Consider the following 23,301-nt stretch of genomic DNA (forward strand, 5'->3'; position numbering starts at 1 on the left):
AGTGGAAAGAAGCAAGTTGCAAAACCATATAGTATGATCCCTTTTTATGTTTTTTGTTTGTTTAAAAAGAAGTCTTGTGCCTATGTGTGTTCCTGTAGGCATAGAAAAGATCTGGAAGGCTACACACTAAACATTTAAATTGTTGTAACTTCTGGGGAATAAGACCACAGGGAAGTGTGGGGATGACTTTGAATTTGAATGTTACATTTTTAATATACAGTGAAAATGTATTTATTACAATTTTATTTTTATGAAAGTATACATGTACCTAGTTGAAAAAGTAAAAAATACAAGGTTTTATAGTGAAAACAAAAAACCACACACAAACAGAAAACAATAACCCTGAGTCCCTTGTGTTATTCCTTCTCACCCCAGAACCCTCTTTCCCAGAGGTATCCATTCTTTCTTTTCGCTTTTTCCCCCTAGTATTTCCCTCCATATTTCTAAATAACAAGCTTATGCTATTAATTGATTTTTCTGTTTTGGGTATCTTTGACTTCCTACTTATGAAGATGAAGCTTTGGCTATCTTAAACCAAACCACCTCTAAGCATATTTTTCCTCACTCTTCATCTTCTTAATAGAAGTGCACCAAAAATTCTCCTGGATTAGTGTTCAATGGTTATTATAATCCTGGAACTACCATTTTTTACTAACCCATGCCGTATTGGGATTACATTTTCTTGCTTCTGTAGGTTTTTGTTTTCTTCCCTCTGAAAAACAAATTGTGTAGTTTTTTCTTTTGCCTTACTTTTCTTGTATCCATCATTAACCCATCTCAAATTCCCCACAGGAAATCTCATTCTTTTCCTGGCAGTCTTACTAGCTTATCTTTTCCTTGAAGACCTTCTTCTGGAACCTCTGTCCTCTGGCTCCAGTCTGGATTTACTTTCCGGGTCTCTGGTCCAGCACATCTTGGGGTCTCCTTTACCATTATCTTGAGGATCCTCTTCACCCTATTTATGTTAGATCCCTTATTTCCTTGATTCTTGTTTCTGGTTTACTCCTGGTCTTGGAGGACTACGTCTTCTAGTGGCTTTCTGAAATAAGGGTCTGTGGGAGATGATTTTTCTTTAGACGTTTTATGTTTGAAAGTGTCATTTTATTTTTAAGTTAAAAAAAAGTAAAAAAAAAAAAACACCATACAAAACGGGAAAGGGAGAAAAATCCAAATATACCAGAGTTCATATGATTATTTTTCTTCAGAGGAATTGCACAGAGAAAGACTTAAAGGGCACGTTCTTTTATATCCCAGCAGATTCCCAGTGTTCTCTAATTTAGAACGCAAGAGTTAAGAAATACGGGTCTTCTCTTTAGACTAAAACTAGTGCTCTTTGGTAAATCCTTTAACTTTTTTGTTTGTCTCCTTTGCAAAATGGAGACCATGACTATTGTGGTAAGGCTATTTAGTTACCTGAGACAATGTAGATAAAGATTTAGCAAGATGCCAGGTGCTACTTTTATTATCAGTATTATTTTCTTATGAGAATGTAGGGAACTAAATTCTCATGCCCAACGATATTTTCCTACATATAGTTATGCACATGACTGTAATTACTTAATTTTACTTAGAGTCACATTTTACATGCTTTAACTGTTGCATATTATTTATAAGTAATAGTCTTAAATGACTATAGTACTGTGTTAAAAGATGTCTTTATTTTTTAGACATACATACTGAAATATTACAGATAAAATGGTATGATGTCTGACATTTGCTCCAAAATAATATGTGTGCGTGGGAAATAGGCTGGCCATAAATTGATAATATTGAAGCTAGTTGATGGCTATTCATTATACTATTGTGGCTATTCTTGTATTTGCTCAAAATTTCCCATAATAAAAAGTAAAAAAAATAAACGCTTGCAATATTCCATTATGATCTATCTTAATTTCTTTAACTATTGATTGTAGTAAGGCATTCCAGTTTTTATCTATTTTAAATAACATTACTATTAATATATTTATGTTTCAGATAGTTTCCTTGTGTTAGGTTCATGAGTGGGATTATTTGGTCAAAGAGTATGATCATTTTCATACACAGTACTAAATTGCTTGAATGAAAAACTTTAGAAAAATTTTATTGGATTTATAATTGTTTTCACTGGGCATAGGTGTGATATTGTAAATTTACTCTGAAGTTTTTAATTAGGCAGTCAAGGTTTATTATTTAGTATATTGTGATGGGACTATATTTTCTAAGTGCTTTCATATTCTTTTTTAATGCTAGTAACAGTTCACATGGAGCTAGTACTTTACAGTTTCATAGAGTTTTCACATCCAGTAGATGTTTTCATCCTCAAAATATCTCTATGAGCTATGAATTTCAGAAATTTAAAACAAAATAGACTTTAAGCTTTAACAATGGAGAGTTAGTAATTCTTATTACCACTAGATGGCTCTCTCAGCATGTAGTTTTGAGCAAAAAGTAGTTTGTAGACATTTTGAAGTTCTTTTATAGATCTTATTAAAATTCATATTATTAAAGTTAAAAAAAATAATGGTTTGTATTAGATTGTGATCAACTTTTTCAGAAGTAGTAAAAAAAACTAAGGATGGAATTTATTGCAGTGGGTTTTTAGATTACGTTTCTTTTTGAGAGGAAAGGGGTATTAACCTGGATGGCATTCAGTACCATACATACGGTGTATTTTCAGTAAGTATATTTAACATTAATTAAAATTTACTGAATTGAATTATGCTTCTTTATTTGCTTGGGGGAAAGTTATTTGCCATACCAAAAAAGCAACATTTGTTGCTAGGTCCTTAAATGATTTTATGTAAATTTAACACTCTATCTGTGGGGATTTAATAGATAAATAATGAACAAAGTAAATTGAGGGGGCTCTCTGGAGCTATGGCCCCTCAGTCAGTTTGTTGTCTTAATGTATTTGAGATCCTCTGAAGGTTAGAATTACTCTGTGATGTGTGTGGTTCCCCTCAGGTGAGAATCAGAAATGAAATTGCTACATTTTGGTATTGTCATTGTTTTAAGTTTTACTAATTGTCTACAAAAAAATTAAGAGTGCCTTTGAGTTTGGTCTTACTTGATCTCCTATGTATTTTCTTCCAATGATTTTCCAATCTTATTTAGATCCATTGCTGTCTTTCTATAAAATGTTTTGTATTGTCCCTTTTGCTAACTTGAAGTGAAAATTATGGTTAGTATTACATATCTACATAATTTCAAAAGGTCATTATAATACCTTATTATAATGAAGAAATGGAAGGAAAGCAATTTATAATAAAATGTATATTTCAGTATGTAAATACTCAGGCAGACTACTCTAGATGAGACAAGAAGTTGTCAAATGCTTGCCCCATAGAGTCATTTGTAGAGTCACTATGAATGATAGCTGTGAAAGCTGATTGATAGTGTTTTATATTGGTGATTCCAGATAACCAAGTGGCATTGACATGGGTGATGTGATTTTCCAAAATAGTGAACAATTCTTAGTAAAGTTCTGAACAAAACAGATTTATTGTATGGTTGCCTTCTGAGAAATTTGGGATACATTAACAACTATGGAAAAATACATTTTGTTTACATATTAAGTTCTAGTCTTAGATGTATTCATTGGAGCCTTTGGAAGCCACCCAGAACATGTGACAATTCTTTGCCATACTGAATTGTTTCCTGCATTGCTAGACTTCTAATATCCCTGACACTTGCCCATTAAATGGTAGTAGAGCTTTCACCTTACTGTGTCCTGCATCAGTCCCCAAAATGCCTTCACATATATCCAAAGGGCCCTCTAGGTGGCAGTGCTGCTACCATTTTGAGACCTAATGGTTTTAGAGTATCCAGCTACATATATCTACTATATGGCTATGTTGCTCATGGAATTTTATTTTATTTTATTAAAAAATTTTTAACGTTTCTTTATTTCTGAAAGAGAGAGAGAAAGAGAGAGAGAATGTGAGTGGGGGAGAGCAGCAGAGCAAGGGAGACACAGAATCTGAAGCAGGCTCCAGGCATCGAGATATTAGCACAGAGCCAGATGTGAGGCTTGAACTTACGAACTGTGAGATCATGACTTGAACCGAAGTCGGGGGCTTAACCAATTGAGCCACCCAGGTGCCCCAGTCGTGGGATCTTAAAACTACAATAACTTAAGTATCCTGAGTCCTTAAATATGTCATGTTTTGAATAACTAAGACAACTACAGAATTGTTAATTATGGGAGAAGTTGATTCATTCAAACGCATCACTGTTTCATTGTAATTCTTGTAAGCAGATCAGTAAGTTTACTACTTTAAGTACCCAATACCAGCATTTTTATTTTTTCCACTTTTTCTGTTTAGTAAGTCAGTAGTATATAACTTTCTTTAATGTCAGCATTTAGTTAGTTGATAGTCATGCAATGTAATTTGTCCCTTAAAGAAATCTTTTTATTTTTTTTAATGTTTATTTATTTTGAGAGAGAGAACACCATGCATGTGTGAGTAGAGGAGGAGGAGGAAAGAGGGAGGGAGGGAGAGAGAGAGAGAAAGAAAGAGAGAGAGAGAATCCCAGGCAGGTTCTGTGCTGTCAGTGCAGAGCCTGATGCTGGGCTGGATCTCATGAACCCATGAGATCATGACCTGAGCCAAAATCAAGAGTCTGATGCTCAACTGACTGAGTCACTGAGGCACCACAAAAAACCCACTTTTGATTTAGGAAGATAATATAGTAACATTATAGAAACTTTGTAAAATGAAAGCAAAATTTCCCGTAAGCTTATCACTGACATATTTTCCCGTGTTTTGTTCTCCGTGTGTATATTTTGACATTCAAAAATTAGTTTTGTATCTTTTAACTTAATGTGGCATAACTTTTTAATGTTATTATGTAACTTCCAACTATATTTTAAGCTACTGCATATTCTCAGATTCCACAATTTTCCTACTTTGTTCACATGATAAAAATGTAATAATATGTATGTAGATCTATTTGTATATATGTGTATTGATAGATCTGTTTCAGTATATTATTTTTTCTCAGAAGTAGGATCATTTATTAAGTCATTAAACTTGAACATTTTGGTAACTTTTATGTATTGCCAAATTGACATTCTAAAAAAGCTGATCCAGGAGCACCTGGGTGGCTAGGTCAATTAAATGTCTGACTTTGGCTCAGGTCATGATCTCACAGTTCAAGAGTTCAAGCCCCACATTGGGCTCTGTCCTGACAGCTCAGAGCCTGGAGCCTGCTTGGGATTGTGTGTCTCCCTCTCTCTCTGCTCCTCCCTCTCTTGCGCTCTGTTTCTGTCTCTCAAAAATAAATAAACATTAAAAAAATTTTAAATCAGATCCCTTTATACTGCTATCAACATGTATGTCACTATATATGGAAGTGTGAGTCTCAACTCATTCTTGACTGCATCAGAAATTACTTTTATTTACATTTATTTGACTTATGACACTGAACATTTTTTATGCTTATGAATTATTTGTTTTCTCTTTTGGAAAATATATGGTCATGTCCTTTGATTGTTGTTATGTTGGGTTCATGTTGTTGTTTTTTTTCCCCCTTTTCATTTTGAATCAGACCAAAATTTTGCGTAATTAAAACATTGATGTTTCTTACATTCATTTTTATGGCAAACTTTCCTTTGCTGTATTTTATTTTATTTTATTTTATTTTATTTTATTTTATTTTATTTTGTTTTGTTTTGTTTTGTTTTGTTTTATTTATTTTATTTTATTTTATTTTATTTTATTTTATTTTTTTTATTTTATTTTTTTTATTTTATTTATTTTATTTTATTTTATTTTATTTTATTTTATTTTATTTTATTTATTTATTTATTTTTTTTAATACATTGAGGTTTCATTATCTACCCATAGAAGATAATATGTGATATCAAAGAAAGGGGTGGAGAGTGAAGAAATCAGGTTCTGGAGGGAGATATTTATAATATTGTATCTGACAAAGAACTCATATTCAGAATGTATGTTATGAATGCTTACAAACATTAAGAAAAAGGCAGACAACCCAGCTTCCAAAAATGAGAAAAAGCCCTATACCCAGATGTCTCACTCATCTGGAAGTGTGCATGCTGAATGAATTCAAACTGATTTTATATTACCTGTGTAGACATACTCAAAAGGGTATATTTTGGGTGAAGATTTATTTCATTATAAAACCACATTTATATTAAGTTTTGGTGATACAAGTGGAGTCACTGTGTTAGTGTGGCCAGTTTAGATTTTACTGTGCTTTTTTTTTGGAAGAGAGGTCAGTTTCTTTTTGCCTTACCCTGCCTTTTGTAGGAAATGATTGCAGGTTCTTTGCTTATTGAGTGTAATGTAAATTTTTACTATCCACCTGCTACATATTTCCTGGGACGAATCCTTCATCAGAAATCAGTAATCTCTTTAGCTCATAGTGTCTTTAACAGGATTAATTTGTATCTTGGGTTCCAGTGACTCCATCGAGGTATGAGAGAATGGGAAGAAAACAGAAAGGAAATGAGAAATTCAGGGGTGAAAATGTAACACACAAAAAAGCATGCAAAAACCCCCACATCAAACACATAAATTCACGTGATTGTTTTTCTTCTTCACCATGGAATATATTCTAAATGATTTTTATCCTTATAAATTGAATAATTATAAGAAGTTCTTTCCTGCCTTGTGACAAATACCTGTTTTGGACATGTTCATCTCACTTAATCAGCCTCCCAGCATTAGTACCTGTTTCTGCTTACTCCTTCCTTACAACTATTCTCATGTTGTAGAATCTACTAAAAAATACAGTAATGTAAGCATAAATCTGTTCTTTCAAGGGGCGTCTTTTAATCAATCTTTTTACATTCCCTAACATCTCTTCTAATTATGTAATGAAGTCTGTCCTTCCTGGTATAAATAACCTCTCTAAGCTCTGTCAACTCCCTTCTCGCGTAAGTATGTACATACATATATACATACATACATACATAGTCCTCTCCCCTCCTTCTTGAATAATACCTCTTCATACAAGATTAGAATACACTAATCAACCTGACATCTCCTTCTTAGAACTTCTTTCTCCTTGACTACTGAATTCTCAAAGGGTATTCACTTATTGAGGCAAATTCATAACACGGGCAGATTTTTCCCTGTGGAAATCTCAGGGATTCAGTATCTTCCCTTCCTCCCAGGCCTCAAACCCTACCTGTTTGCCTTTCCTCAAGGATACTATATAATATCATTGAATAGCTTTCCAGTTGAATAGTCTTTCTGAATTTGGGAGCTTTTTTCTCCTCAGAACTATCATCTCTTGAATTTGAGCATGTCTGATACATTCAAATCTTTCTTCACTTGTGTACCCTTTCATGATCGTTCCCTAACATATATTTCAGTATTTCTTATTCAAGAAGATACACTCCCCGCTTACCTCCACACCCTCACTCCCACACACTTTTACAACTCTGGCCTGTGACATTAGTGTTCTCAGGTATCTTGAATACAAGAGAATGAAGTATACTTAACTTTCTAGGTTCTTAGTGAGACATGTAGTCTTTTGATAATACTGTTCAACTTTCTTTTCAGCATTTTCTTTGAATGTGAATTGTGTCCTTTTCTGGAAGAACTTGAATGTATATTGACTGTGCAATCATTCAAAGTATTATTTTTACTTTCTGAGTACATCTACTGATTTACCATTGCAAAAAGCTGTTGTGATATATTTATTTTAATTTTCATCAACTACAGAGGACAGTATTTTGTACCTTATTTCTGTTTACTTTTATGAAAAACTATTGCTGCAACTACTCCAGTGAAAACAGTTTCTTATCACTCCTAAATATTAGACAAGCCTTCTCTGCTGCTTACCTCATCTGTGTTTACTAGTTATATTTGGAGAATTCAAACTAATTTTATTATGCTAGGTAAAAACTTAATGAAAAAGGGAATATCTGTTCCAAAAATTCAAATATAAATTGCTTTTGTGTGATCTGTAGTTGCAGATTAACCATTTCACAAACTTTTAGAGGGATATTTGAGAATTGGTATTAATAAAGATACAAGAAAAATAATCATGTCATAATGTATGAAGAGAGATGTTAAGTTCATCTTTGCTTTGTTTAGATGTCCCTGGTAGATTTGGGGAAGAAGCTTTTAGAAGCGGCACGAGCAGGTCAAGATGATGAAGTTCGTATTTTGATGGCAAATGGAGCTCCTTTTACTACAGACTGGGTAAAGAATGATTTTAATGTTGTACTCTTTTTTTTTCTTTCTTCTTCTGTTTAGTTTTTTCAGATAAAGTCAGTATTGTATTTATATGTAACAAAAAAATTTTTTTTGCAAATTTGTAGTTTTAGAATTATAGCTGTCTTTTAAAGGAAATGATTTGTATCTTTATGTCATGTATATATGACAACCTTATCTAGATATTCTGTCTACAAAAGGGTTTTTCTTTTAAACTGTGGAGTTCAGTATTGTAGGGTGAATATAAAATGTAGCTGCTTGGAATTTAATTTAAAGCTGATAAATGGCACAGGTAGAATTTATAATTCAGAAAATAACAGATAAAGATTGAGGTTAAGGTGATAATTGCTCCTAAAAAGGAAATACATTCATATTTCAATTGATACTTGTAACACTATTGCAAACATGATCAAAGAGGAAGAAAGGAATGGGAACATGTTCCTAGTAACTACAGAAGGCAATTGTGAGGAAGATAAAAACCATAACTGTACTTAATTCCTGGGGTAAGTCGAAAGAGATGGTCTTGGGAGTGTGAAGGGTTAGGAATCTGGATTAACCTACCTAACTGGGAACAACTAAAAATTCCAGATTTTTGATTTTGTTGTTTCTGGTATACTTGTCCTATGCTCTTTTTTGTTTTTCATTAAAAACAAAAAAATTTTTATTATGGAATATTTCAAGTATCTATCAACCCCTGCATACCCTTCAGCCAGCTTCAAAAATTACCAAATATACCAAAAAATGATGAATCTTGTTTCCTCTATAACTTCATCCACTTTTTGTTCTGTATTATTTTAAAGCAAATTCTATGAAATATTTTATTTCATCCATAAATATTTCAGCATTTGTCTTTCTAAAAGATAAAGCATTTTTTGATTAACTGTTGAAAAAAATCTTCTTTACTGCACTGATGAGTTAGAAAGAAAATAAGGAATTATTAACTTGCAAAACTAAGCAAACAACCAGAATCCAGAGAATTTTGACCCTAAGAATATTTGCTGAACTCAGTGAATTTGCCTGTTGTTTGCCCACCTCACTGGCATGGGTTACTGGAGACAGAGACCTGAGACTGCTCATAGAAGCCTCCTAAGAAATCCTCTCCTCATAATTCTGGAATCCCAAAGAGATGCACCTTCTGTGTAAGCGTAAACCAGAAATGCCCTTTCCCTCTTCCTACCTACTTCTGTCCCTGCCCTTGCCCTGTTGTTAAGGCACCACAAGGAAAATGAACTGACTTGAAACAAGTCACCAAATGGAAAGAAAAAAAATTATTGGTGAGGATTTTGGAGTCACAAGCCATCCCTGGACACATTTGTCACCTGAACTCATAAATTCTTGTGCATTCCGAAAAACTGTACACTGAAAAATGAATTTAAAATAATCTTTGGACTGAGGTTACCCCAGGTTCCTGGAAGAAGCAAATTAATATTCTTCCCGGGGAACCTACCTTCATCACAGTATCCACAAATGAAATTTCAAGGAAAATGAACAGTCAAAAATGACTAAATGCACAAGGACACAAAGCAACTTGGAAAATAACTCACTGGAACAACTAGCACCAGAGGAGATTAACAAGGATTTTAAGTTTATTTATTTATTTATTTATTTTTTGAGAGAGAGAGAGAGAGAGAGAGAGTGTGAGCGAGCATGCACCCATGTGAGCAGGAGGGGGGCAGAGAGAGAGAGGAAGAGAGAGAATCCCAAGCAGGCTCTGTGCTGTTAGCTTGGAGCCTGATGCAGAGCATGACACAGGGCTCTATCTCACGAACTGTGAGATCATGACCTGAGCTTTATTTATTTTCTTTATTTTTATTTAAAATAATTTTTTAATGTTTATTTTGAGAGAGAGAGAGAGAGAGAGAGAGAGAGAGAGAGAGTAGGAGTGAAGGAGAGGCAGAGAGAGAGGAAGACACAGAATCTGAAACAGGCTTCAAGCTCCAAGCTGTCAGCACAGAGCCTGACGTGGGGCTTGAACCGACAAACCATGAGATCATGATCTGAGTTGAAGTCGGGTAGTTAACCAACTGAGCCACCCAGGTGCCCCTCTAAATAAGATTTTAATAGATTAGGAATAGCTAAAGAGAAAGTTAATAAACTGAAAGGTATGAAAAAAAATCCAGAATACAGAAAAATAGAAAATTTAAGATCTCAGAAGTCATGAAGGCTGGTATGCGAAAGTCTAATGTATCTAATAAAAAATCCACAAGGATAGTGAGAAGAGGGATGAAATAATTTTAAGAGATAATGGGTGGGATTTTTTCCAGAACTGGTGAAAGAGAGCAGCTCAGATTCAAGTAGCCCAGCTAATCTGTAGGAGGAACAATTTAAAAAAAAATCTATATCTAAACATATCATAGTGATACTATAGTGTATCAAGACAAAAGGATCTTAGAAAAAAAATTTTTTAATGTTTATTTTTGAGGGAGATAGAGTGAGTGCATGCATGGGAGTAGGGGAGGAGCAGAGAGAAAGGGAGAGAGAATACCAAGCAAGCTCCACACTGTCAGCGTGGAGCCTGATGTGGGACTCGAACCCACGAACTGTCAGATCATGACCTGAGCTGAAATCAAGAGTCAGATTCAACCAACTGAGGCACCCAGGCACCCCCAGACAAAAGGATCTTAACAAGGGTTAGTATCAATAACACATAATGAATTCCCATGACAGCAATAAAAAAGACACACAAGGCAAAGAAGACTGGGCAAATGACTTGTTAACGGGCAAATGAAAGAGAAAGTTCAAATGACCAATAAATGTGAAAAGATGCTCAACTACATTAATAATTGGGCAAATGCAAAGTAAAATCATGAAATGCTATTGCATATCTACCAGATTTGCCAAAAAAAGCTTAGCAGTCTCAGACATTGGTGAGGATATGTGTAAATTGCTATAAACATTGTGGAGGACAGTTTGGCAGTTCCTAGTAAATTTGAACATGTACATGATCTATGATGCAGCAATTGAACTTACAAGAATACTTCCCAAATTGGGGTACCCGGGTGGCTCAGTCAGTTGAGCGCCTGACTCTTGATTTCATCTCAAGTCATGATCCCAGGATTGAGGGATTGAGCCCCACGTCTGGCTTCACACTGAATCCTGCTTGGGATTCTCTTTCCCTCTCTGCTCCTGTACCCACTCGTGTGCATGCTCTCTCTCTCTTTCTAAAAATAAAAATAAAAATAAAAATAAAAAAAGAATGTTCCCCAAAGAAACTCTTGAATAATGCTTGCCATGGAAAGTGCTTTAACAGAAATCTTACTTGCTATTATTATAGTAGTGATCTTAACAAATTTCATATTCTAGTGAACTATCTTTGTTCTTTGGAACATCAGTGCCTTTGGTAATTAGAGTTAATAGGGACTTTCTATGCCTCTAAATGTGTGTAACTTAATTCTGACTTTCACCTATTAAAGTATATGCCTCTGATAAGGTTCTTCCTAACTTACATTTTACTACTTCCCCTGCATACTGTGAATTTAATGTTATTATAGTGGCTATACCACATGCAAGAGTTTCAGGAGAACTGGGCTCTGTTTTGGGTCTGTCCTGACTCACCTTTGGCAAGTATACCTCAGCAGGTTTTTCCCTTGAAAAATGATTATATGAACTTCTTTAAAAAGATCACTGAGTTGCTTTAATAAATTTATTTTTTTAAGTCCTTCAAAAACAATTTAATGCAAAATCTACACTATTTATTTGATATGAATTTCATAGATGAAAATTAGTTTTGTGTGACTGATATGGGGAAAACATTCCAGTACTTAGAAAAATTTCTCAAACCCTAATTATCTCTAATTTATGATGAAATTAATTTTGTTCATGCTATTTATCTGTTAAAAAATAAAAAAGCAAGTTTGAATTAAATAAAATACTGACTTTTCTTCCTCATTGAGAAATGTGTGGGAATTCCTCTAGGACGAATATGTGGTAAGCATAAATTATTTTCTTGAGTTTTGAGTTACTCTGTAAACAGATAATATAATCTGTTTGCTATGTAAACAGAAAATATAAACTAGAAGGTAGTAATAGAAGTGTGTTAAAAAACGGTTATAGGGGAGCCTGGGTGGCTCGGTCAGTTAAGTGCCTGACTTTGGCTCAGGTCATGATCTCGTGGTCCGTGAGTTCGAGCCCCGCTGGCAGCTCAAAGCCTGGAGCCTGCTTCGGATTCTGTGTTTCCCTCTCTCTTTGCCCCTCCCCTGCTCACTCTCTCTCTCTCTGTCTCACTTGCTCTCTCTCAAAAATAAATATAAAACAAACAAACAAACCACAATTATAAATGTGGATTTTTTTTTCTTGCGGTATAGCTGGGAACCTCTCCACTTCATCTGGCAGCACAGTATGGGCATTACTCCACCACGGAAGTACTACTCCGAGCTGGTGTAAGTAGGGATGCGAGAACCAAAGTGGACCGAACGCCATTACATATGGCAGCTTCTGAGGGCCATGCCAGCATAGTAGAGGTTTTGCTTAAGGTATGTGTTCTCTTTTTGCACTTTGCTTTTGAAAGTAAGCCTTCAAAGGATTTATGGTTTTGTAAGAGGGAGAAGGGAACTAGTTTTATTAAATATCTACTTTTTTTTTCTATGTTACCTCATTTTTTTTGTATGTAATTCCATCAAATGAAAATTATCTTAAAGCTTTCTTTGTGGGAGAAGAACTTCCTCTAGGTATGTTCTTAGTTAAGTCAGACAGTTGATTTCTGAGACCTTGGTTTCCATTATGATGAGGGACTATGGCTTTGTCTGACTTGACACAGTTAAAATATGGAAGGAAACATAAGGCTTGATTAACAAATAAATAATACAAATAAGGATTTTTATTATAGCCTTTAGATCAACTTACCCAAAAGACATACAATATGTAAGCCACAAATGTGAACACATGTAATTCTAGATTTTCTATTACCTACATTAAAAAAGTAAAAACTAATTTTAATATTATATTTTATTCAACCTCATATATATAAATATTGTCATTTCAACATGAAGTCAATGTAAAAATTGTTAATGGGATATTTTACATCCTTTTTTTTTGGTGTTAAGTCTTTGAATTCCAGTGTGTGTTTACATACTTAGTACATTTCGATTGGGACTGGCCATATTTCATGTGCTTAACCACATGTGTGTAGTGGCTGCCACATTGGACAGTACATCCCTGATAGCTCCTTTTTTATTTATATAAAGGATATATTTTATTTTATTTATATATAAATATATATATATTTTATATTTATATATTATATATATATTATATATATATTTTATTTATATAAAAGGATAGCTCCTTTTATTATTTATATTATACTGGTTTTGAAAGCAGAGGCTATCTCTGTATAAATAAGGGAGTAGAATTAAAGAGGGTTTTGGAGGAGTGCTCATAGCAGTCCTTCACTTCTTATGCCATTTTATGTCATGATGTTCACCTCTGGGTGAGTGAAAAAATCATTGCTGCACTCTTAAGAAATTAGAAGGAAAACAGTTGGCAAAGTTAGCATGATAGAAAACTGATTAAGTGACAGATGTGTGGAGATCTGTGGAACATACAGATTATTCAACACAAAAAATAGCCGATCATGTTAGTAGCACATTATTGCTTTAAAGCATAGTGGCTAGTATTTTCCTATTTGGAATTCTTTATATTTCATATTGTAGAAATATCTTATTTTGCAATATATTTATAGCATGGTGCTGATGTTAATGCAAAGGACATGTTGAAGATGACAGCTCTGCACTGGGCCACAGAACACAATCATCAAGAGGTGGTGGAACTTTTAATCAAATATGGTGCTGATGTACACACGCAAAGTAAATTTTGTAAAACTGCATTTGATATTTCAATAGACAACGGGAATGAAGATTTGGCAGAGATATTACAGGTAACCTTTGGCTTTAATTTGAGAAAATACAAGGATCTCTGTCTTGGGGTGATTTGAGCTATTTAGCTTCTAGCTTTTCATTTTGGATTTCGTTATTTTGGACAGTCCTTTCCTCTTTCACTTACTCTTTGTTCATTGCTATTCATTTTTCTGAGACCATAGTCTTTACATGTAACATTAGAAGATTAAATAAGGTGTTTCTGTGTTTTTAAGTTCCTGAATTCCCCTTCTAGACATTTTATTCTATTAATTATTTTTGTTGCATATTTGGATACAGTGTGGTTTTTCAAAATATGTTAAACTTCCACTAAAAATTTTCTTTAGCAACTATAACATTGCCCTCTGAGTAATTGATGCAGTCTTTATAATTTTGATTGGTTTCTTTTATTTTTCATCATCCTCAAAAAAAAATCTGTTTATGAGCCTAGTTACTTATGGCTTTTGGGCAACGTTTTTTTTTTTTTTCATGTTTATTTTTGAGAGAGAGATTAAGAGAGAGAGAGAGAGAGAGAGACCAAGCACAAATGGGGGAGGAGCAGAGAGAAGGAGACACAGAATCTGAAGCAGGCTCCAGGCTCTGAGCTGTCAGCACAGAACCCGACGTGTGGCTCGAACTCATGAACTTTTGAGAGCACAACCAGAGCTAAAGTTGGGTGCTTACCCGACTGAGCCACCCAGGCGCCCTGAGACAGGTTTTTTAAATAACCAGTATTGCCTCTCTTTTCTTTAGCTACACAACATTGATGTAAATTATCTTTACTCAGAACCTCTTGTCTATCTTCTTGTTCTCCTTCCCAGTAGAACTTTTCTTTAAGACACTTCTGACTCTACTGAAAAGATGTTATATGTTCAGGAAGATGAATTTTGTGATGCCTCTTGGAATTCTTTTACTCCTAGGAGTGCAATTTGGGGGTCAGGGTTGAAGATAGAAAAGAATTAATTGGGGAGGACATGCTTTATTTATTTATTTTTTCCCTTCAAATTTTTATTTAAATTATATTTAGTTAACATCCAGTGCAATATTGGTTTCAGGAGTAGAATTCAATGATTCATTCACTTACGTAAAACACCCAGTGCTCATCATAACAAGTGCCCTGCGAAGGACATGCTTTATATGTATAGTGTTATATATTGCTGAATATAGTAGAGGAAATAATTTAAGTAATATAATTTCTATAGCCACAGGGCAGCAAAATATCCAACTGTGTTCTATAAAAGCCTTTCAGATATTCTTTCCTCATGGGATTTTACTGCTTTACCTAATAGGGAATTAGGATGTAAATTCCTGTCTCTGATTTACCACTATGCTCTCAGTAGACTGTATACAAAGATTTTCATTTGTATTATAGGATTCTTCTTAAATTTTAGAATTTCCTTTGTGTTTGTACTGAATTGAGAATCTGTGCCCTATGTTCTGGTTGTAATTCTGAAAACACTGTGTTGATTTGGCCCCTAGATTGCTATGCAGAACCAAATCAACACAAACCCTGAGAGTCCTGACACTGTGACGATACATGCTGCCACACCACAGTTTATCATCGGACCTGGAGGGGTGGTGAACCTAACAGGTCTGGTATCTTCAGAAAATTCATCCAAGGCAACAGGTATTGAGATGCATATAGGATAGCTGTTGGGATTTTATGCTTTAGTAGGTGTTCCTCCTTTTATGAAAGGACTGTTGGAGAATGAGGGTAAGATTATATCAGTCACTTGGTTTTCTTTCGTATTGGCAAAAAAAGATTTTTATGAGACAATATCAAGAAAGATGATATTGCAAAATGAGTTACAATATTATGTTTCAAAAACTAATGCTATCAAAGCTTGTTTTTCACAAAACTATTATCCAAGCTTCTTTTAAGAATTGAATAAAGCAAAATAGAATATCAGAAAAATGCAGTAGAATTAAGCTCCTTTAAAATTAAAAAATTTTTAAATCTATTTTCTCTTTTCTCGTAGATGAAACAGGTGTATCAGCTGTTCAGTTTGGAAACTCCTCCACATCAGTATTAGCTACGTTAGCTGCCTTAGCTGAAGCATCTGCTCCATTGTCCAATTCTTCAGAAACTCCAGGTTAGAAAAACAAGTCAAATGCGTACATTAAAAGGTTGGAGACTCAAATATTTACAAGGCTAGGAAGATAATATAAAGGGCTAAAGTGAGCAGATTTCAGATTATGGCCATGTGAAGGCAGGGGGCCAGGGTAGGGGGGTATAATTTGTTGTCATTCATTATTTAAATTAGTGTGTTTTCAAATTGTGATCAATAATAAAAATAACAACAACAGGTCATTGAATGCTTACTGTGTATGCTGTGCACCATGGTAAATGTTTTACTTATGATCTCATTGAATCCTCACCCAAAAGCTTGAAGGTCTTCATTACTGGATTTGACTCATTATGGTGTTCTGATTGAAAGGTGTATTTTTTTCAGGGGGAAAAATGTACCTCTCTCTTCTCTCTCTCTCTTTTTTTACTAACTAGTGCTTATAAACATTTATCTATTCTCCAGTTTCAGCTTCATAATCAATGTTTGAATCTACACCTTTTTATTTGGGAGTCTTAAGATTTTTCAGAATCCCTGTTGATATGCTGCTTTTATAGCTTATACCTAGATCTCCTTAGCATCTTTGTCATTGCATAAGCATAGCAAAGAAGATTAATTTCATTGGTGGTTTCTATTTGGTTAAACTTTAAATTTTTTGTCTGAAAGTATGTATCTCTGAAAATTAAGGAGGTATTCTTGAAGGTCATCTGAAATTTCGACACTTAGATATTTGGCTCCATGAATTAGTCATACCAACTTCTCTAACTTCTACTTTTGAAAATGTTATATATGGTCTAGTCTGAGAGATTAGGAATTTCAGTTGACTTTTATTGCATGTGGCATACAATCTTCTGAGCGCAGTAGTTTTTCATTTTAATGCTACATCGTAGTGGAATCTTTCTGAAGATATTTTAAGAGCTTGAATTAAGTTAAAGTTCAGGTGAGTACATTGCCACCAGTGTAAATAACTCAGCTGAGGTGTGAAATCAGATAAAGAAATATCTTCTCACCACTTAATTTCTACATGCTCAGGCTAATTATTTCTTGACTGTTCAATTTCTTTTAACATCAATTGTCAGACTCATCTCGATTTTAGGAAATGTTTATGTGTACTTTTTTTCAAGGACATCCTAGTTAGGATCGGGGAAATAAAGTAGTGCTTGCATTTTGTATATGATGAAACTGAGATTCATGAGATTAAATAATTTTGCCCTAAATAGCATGGTCATTAAGTGGTAAAAAAGTTCTGTGCTCAGGGTCTGATTGATTCCCAAGTTGTATGTATGTCTGTGACAACTATAATATACTGCATTTTTTTGGTGATCAGTGGACTTGTCTCTTCTAGAATGTTTATAATTTGGCTTGTGATAGGAATAACTATTTCTGTGATTATCATTTTCTCTTATATCAAACAAAAGCATCACCATTCTTGCTTTTACTCCTGAGGTGTGTCTGTTGAAGCAGAGGAGTGTTTTGCTCCTCTGTCCTTCTTTAATGGAGATTTAGGGATTTAGGTAGATAAGAACTCCATTCCAGTTCATTCCATTTTGGAAATTATTCCAAAATGAAGATACAAAAAAGTGAAAAGGTTTTCTTTTGGAGGTTGCAGCTGCCTTTTGCCCCATGAAGAAAACCACCGCCATGTAGTATGCTGTATTTATTAATAAGCAGAGGCAGCTGTATTATCCTGTCTTTCTACCAAAGCTTACAGGCCACTCTTATAGGTATTTTCTATTAAAAAAATCAAAACTTCAGGCAACTCGCATCCTCACTCCCTCTTTCTCTCTGCTTTAAAACAAAACAAAAATGTACAAACAATAAAAATTCATGGAGGGATAGATCATGTTTTGTGATGGACACTGAAAACTGTTCTTGTGCTCAAATTTCCACTTGTTGTTTATAAACAGCCATTCATTTTTAATGAGAAAATATTTATTCATGCATTGAACAGGTTTTTGTTGAACATCTCTTTTGGCCGCATTACTCTGCTTGGTGCTAGAGAGAAAATGGTAAATGATCAGATACAGTCCCAACCTTTATGGAACATGTAGTCTTTTGGTAGAACAAGATATTAAACAGATAAAATAACTGTCATTAGTGGTACATACAAAGAATGCAGGATTTTAACCTAGTCTGGTGGGTCAGAGAATCTTCCTAGAAGGAGATATTTAAACTAAAGATTAAGTAGGAATTAGTAAGCAAACATTGGGGGAAGAGTATTTGAGGAAGAGGACACATGTAAAGCTTTTGAGGCAGGAAAGAGCTTGAAAGGGGACTTCAGAGGCCAGTGTGGCTAAGCCCCGCAAATGGGAGAGTAACTCCTGGTGGTTGAAAGTAAGATTATAAAGGACTTTTGGGACACATAGATGGCTCAATTGGTTAAGCATCTGACTCTTGATTTCGGCCTAGGTCATGGTCTCACTGTTTGTGGGTTTGAGCCCTGCGTCAGGCTCTGTGGTGACAACATGGAGCCTGCTTGGGATTCTTTTTCTCCTTCTCTCTCTGCCCCTTCCCCCTCTCCATGCTGCATGCTCTCTTTCTCTCTCTCTTTTTCTCTAAGAATGGATCAATAAACTTAAAAAAAATAAATAAAGGACCTTTAAAGTGATTATTACTTTGGCAGACTCTGAAAGGAAGTTCAGTTAGGAGTCTAATGCAGTCAGCTGGGGAAGAGATAATGGTAGCATGGGTTAGGATTTGGCAAAGAGATAAGAAGCAAATAGATTTGAGAATTATTTGGGATGTAGAATTGGAAGTTTTGATTGGTTGGATGTAGGCCTTAACAGCTGTAGTGTAGTTTGTCTGGTCCTTTTAAAATAAACTCTTTCATGAAACACTAATTTCTGGCTGTAGCCTGAGGTCCTATATTGATTTTGCTTTGCTTACCCTTATTCTTTTTTGCAGCCCAACTACATAATCTCTTGATTAAATAGACATCTATGACCACCCTTCTTTTTTTCTTTAGAGCAACTTCTGTTCATTTTTATTAAGATGTTTTTCTAGAGGTATAATGCACCTGATAGCTCTTTTCTTCCTTTCTCCTAAGAGTGAAATTTGAATCAGGTCCCCTTTGCACATTGTTTTTTTGCTGTTCCTAAACTAGATCTGTAAAAGTGAATTAATTGGCTTTAAGGGATAAGTTACTGGACTTTATAAGATTGTTTTGGTTTTGCTTTTTTGTTTTTAATTTCAGGTTCAATTGTAAGCACAATACCTTTGAAATGTTTTTAGTGAGCATAGTTTCTAGTGTTGAAATATTTATATGTAGAATTTTCAATCCCTAGAACATCTTACAAATGGGTTTTTCTCTGTCTTATTAGGCTTTTATGGTGTTATAATTAAGAAGTTTTGTTGAACAAGAGATCTCAGATATTTTCAAAGATGCTGCAGGTTATCTAGGCTCTCTTTGTATATAACAATCTGACTTTTGATTTAGACCAGTAAATATTACACTAATTTTTTTTATCCTTTAGAGGTGTTTTGACATTTAGAGGTGTGTGTATGTATGTATTTATTTTTTTTAGATTTATTTATTTTTGGGAGAGTGTAAGTGGAGGAGGGGCAGAGGTGGGAGGTGGGGAGGCAGAGGATCTGAAGTGGGTTCTGCACTGACAGCAGAGAGCCGGATATGGGGCTTAAAGTCACAAACCGTGAGATCATGACTTGAGCCGAGGTCAGATGCTCAACCAGCTGAGCCACCCAGGTGCCCCTGTATGTATTTTAATTAACACTCTTAAAGTTTTAGGGTTTCTCTTTTATTCTTACATGTTTCAACATTTCACTATTGTGTTGTTCATAGGGTTTCTGAGGGACACTTTGTCTTCTTACGTAATTGGTTTTCTTATAATTTTTTCTTAAATTCCTTACTATAGTACAACTTAAAAAAGAAAACTTTTCAGATGAAAGGGAGGAACTCTATTATTTTAATGACAGTCATTGCGAATAGTGCAAAGATGAAAGTTCTTGAATTGTGCCTTGATTGTGTGTGATCTCAGAAATTTCTTAGAGATGATTATGCTTTAAAGCATTTACTACTTGTAGTTAGCATTCAACCAGAGTGAACATTTCTTTTTCATATGGATATATTTTTTTTTTAAAAATCAAAGCAATAGTTAATGTGTTTGAAAACCTTAGTAGTTGTTCTTTTGAATATATTACTATGGCCTACATTTCATTTTATAATTCTCTTCCTGAAATTTTCTTGAGTGCTTGGTGATAAAGCCTAATTATAGTTTAAGAGAAACAAAAATGAGAGAACTCAAAACATAAAGGTTTTTTGTGTTTTCAGTATTATCTTCTGCAGTTTGTATCGTGACCCTTGATTACCAAGTAACAGAGTAACAGGGTGGCAGCCAAGTCTGTCACCCTGCCATGAGTACATCTTTGAAAACTGGGGTCCCAATAACTTACCTTGCCTTTTCTAAAAAAGGAGCTCATTGATAACCCATGATGTTCTACTGGGAGTTGGTAGCAACTTAGCATGTTTTATAGAGCAACTCTGCATCTGAATGGTAGGTAACACGACTTCAGGAGAGAATGGTTTTATTTAATTACTCTTTTTATAAAGTGTTGCCTCAAATAATACATGAAAAAACCCTGTATCGTTAAGGAATAGTTTTTATGTGATTTCTCTTTTCAGAATTAGTAATGTTAGAACAGTTTTTAGGTTGACAGTTTTCAAACCCATAGAAAAATTGGGGGATAAACTTTGTATCTTTCACCTGTACTCACCAACTGTTAAAATCTTGCCACATCTGCATGTGTACACACACATACACACACACACACACACACTTTTATTTTACCACATTATCTGAAAGTAGGCTGCAGATACCATGACACTTCACCTTTAAATACTTCATCGTATATCTCCCAAGAACAAGGATAGCCTGCTACATATTCATAGCTCCATTATATTTCCTAAAAACATCAACATTAATTTAGTAACATTATCTGACATGCGGTCCACATTCAAGTTTTCTCAGTTGTCGCCAAAATGTCCTTTGTAAGTGTTTGTTTATTTTCCTCCAGGATCCAAAGTTCACATGTTGTATTTGGTTGTTGTGTCTCTTTAGTCTCCCCAAACCTAGGACAGTCCTGCTGCCTCCCTTTTCTTTCTTTTTTTTTTTTAATGTTTATTTTTGAGAGAGAGAGACAGAGACAGAACGCTAGTGGGAGAGGGGCAGAGAGATAAGGAGACACAGAATCTGAAGTAGGTTCCAGGCTCTGAGCTGTCAGCACAGAGCTCGATTTGGGGCTCGAAATTACTAAGCACAAGTTCATGACCTGAACAACCACCTGAGCCAGCCAGGTGCCCCTCCATTTTCTTTTTGACATTGAAATCCTTGTAGAGTCTATGCCCATTGTCTGGAAGATCATTCACATTCCGGATTCATTTGTTTCTTAATAAGTAGATGCAGGTCAGACATTTCCAGGAAGAACACAAGTGATATTTTGTAATCTCCCATTGCATCATGTCAGGAGGTACATGTCAGGCCATCCTGATAATGACCACTTGGTGAGAGTGGTTACTGCCAGGTCTTTATAGGCACATTTTCCTCTTACTAATCTTTGGTGTGATACTTTGAGAACATATGAATATCTTGTTTCTCAGAACATTTCAGTGGTTTTAACATCCGTTAGTGATCCTTGCTTGAGTCAATTATTACATTGGAGGTTACAATGATAATTTTTCTTATTTTGTTAATTAGATGTCATTCTTCTATCAAGATATTTCTTCTTTCTCCCTTTCCTCCTTTTTCATGAAGGAGAAACGGATTTTTAAAGATTCATTGTGTTGTAATCCATTAGTGTCATTTTTCCTTTTGATGCTTCTTTATTGAAATGTAATATGCATACAGAAAAGTGCATATATCATAAGTTTACAGTTTATTGAATTATCTCAAAGTGATTACTCCTGGGTAATCACTGTTTAGTTCAAAAATGGGAAGTACACAGTATATATTTTTTGTTTGTTTGTTTTTTTAAAATTTTAAAAAAAAAAAATTTTTTTTTCAACATTTATTTATTTTTGGGACAGAGAGAGACAGAGCATGAACGGGGGAGGGGCAGAGAGAGAGGGAGACACAGAATCGGAAACAGGCTCCAGGCTCTGAGCCATCAGCCCAGAGCCTGACGCGGGGCTCGAACTCACGGACCACAAGATCGTGACCTGGCTGAAGTCGGACGCTTAACCGACTGCGCCACCCAGGCGCCCCTATTTTTTGTTTTTTAAATAATATATTTTATTTAACCCAAAATATCCAAAGTATTTCTATAAGAAATCAATAAAAATTATTAGTAAGATATATTACTTTCTTTTTTTCATACTGTCTTTGAGATTCAGTGTGAATTTCGTACTAATAGTAGCATCTCACTTTAGACCGCCACATTTCAGTTGCTTGATAGCCACATAATGTGAATCATTACTCTTTTTGCATAGTATAGCCTTAGCCTTAGGTTTGTCAGAGCTTTTTGAGCAACTCTTAGAATCTATAAAGACTGGTCCAGGGGCGCCTGGGTGGCTCAGTCAGTTAAGCGTCCTACTTCAGCTCAGGTCATGATCTCACAGTTTGTGGGTTCGAGCCCCGTGTCAGGCGCTGTGCTGACAGGTCAGAGCCTGGAGCCTGCTTCTGATTCTGTGTCTCCCTCTCTCTGCCCCTCCCCCACTCGTGCTCCTGCTTCTCTCTCTCTCTCAAAAATAAATCAACATTTAAAAAAAAAAAGTAAAAAAAAAAAGACTGATCCAAACTGTGTTATTGAGTTTTAAAACAGTATTACCTATTTTTTTTTATTATTGAGGTAATAATTATAGTTCAACATCTGTAAACACCACAGAGTGATCACTGCCAAACGGCTAGTTACCACCCATCACTATAAAACTGACCCCCTTTACCCATTTTGCTGTGCCCCAATCTATTTCCCCTCTGGGGATCATCAGTCTTAAAGTAGTATTGTATATTTTGATGAACTTAAAATACCATGTAGGAGAAGGGAGAGGAAAATTCTTTTCTACCCCTTAGGGTCTTCCAGCTGGAGTAAGAATTAAATTTATATGAGCACGATTAAAAGGAGAAAAAAACCCAAAGTTTTATTACATGCCCGCAGTGGCTCCGTAAGGAAATCGAGACCTAAAAAAGTGAGCACGGCAGGCAGTTTTCCCTCTCTCACACCACCTTTCCCTCGTTGTGGCAGTAGGATGGTGCTGCACAC

At 34.9% G+C, this 23,301-nt stretch overlaps 1 protein-coding gene across 5 annotated transcripts in view; it reads left to right on the plus strand.

The window, feature by feature from the left end:
- Positions 1-23,301, plus strand: part of GABPB1 (GA binding protein transcription factor subunit beta 1) — a 69,618-nt gene that overhangs the window by 31,855 nt on the left and 14,462 nt on the right. For 3 of the 5 annotated variants that reach the window (XM_047075124.1, XM_047075120.1, XM_047075119.1), the window contains exons 2-6: positions 8,052-8,159; positions 12,476-12,643; positions 13,852-14,046; positions 15,503-15,650; positions 16,003-16,116. In XM_047075124.1, coding sequence (XP_046931080.1) covers positions 8,052-8,159; positions 12,476-12,643; positions 13,852-14,046; positions 15,503-15,650; positions 16,003-16,116 — 733 coding nt within the window. The remainder of the gene's footprint in view (positions 1-8,051; positions 8,160-12,475; positions 12,644-13,851; positions 14,047-15,502; positions 15,651-16,002; positions 16,117-23,301) is intronic. The other 2 variants (XM_047075123.1, XM_047075122.1) reach the window with 1 other exon arrangement.

This window comes from Lynx rufus, unplaced genomic scaffold (assembly GCF_022079265.1).
Source record: "Lynx rufus isolate CCGP_SWC_20201006 ecotype Redwood Valley unplaced genomic scaffold, mLynRuf1.p SCAF_13, whole genome shotgun sequence".
Lineage (NCBI taxonomy): Eukaryota > Metazoa > Chordata > Mammalia > Carnivora > Felidae > Lynx > Lynx rufus.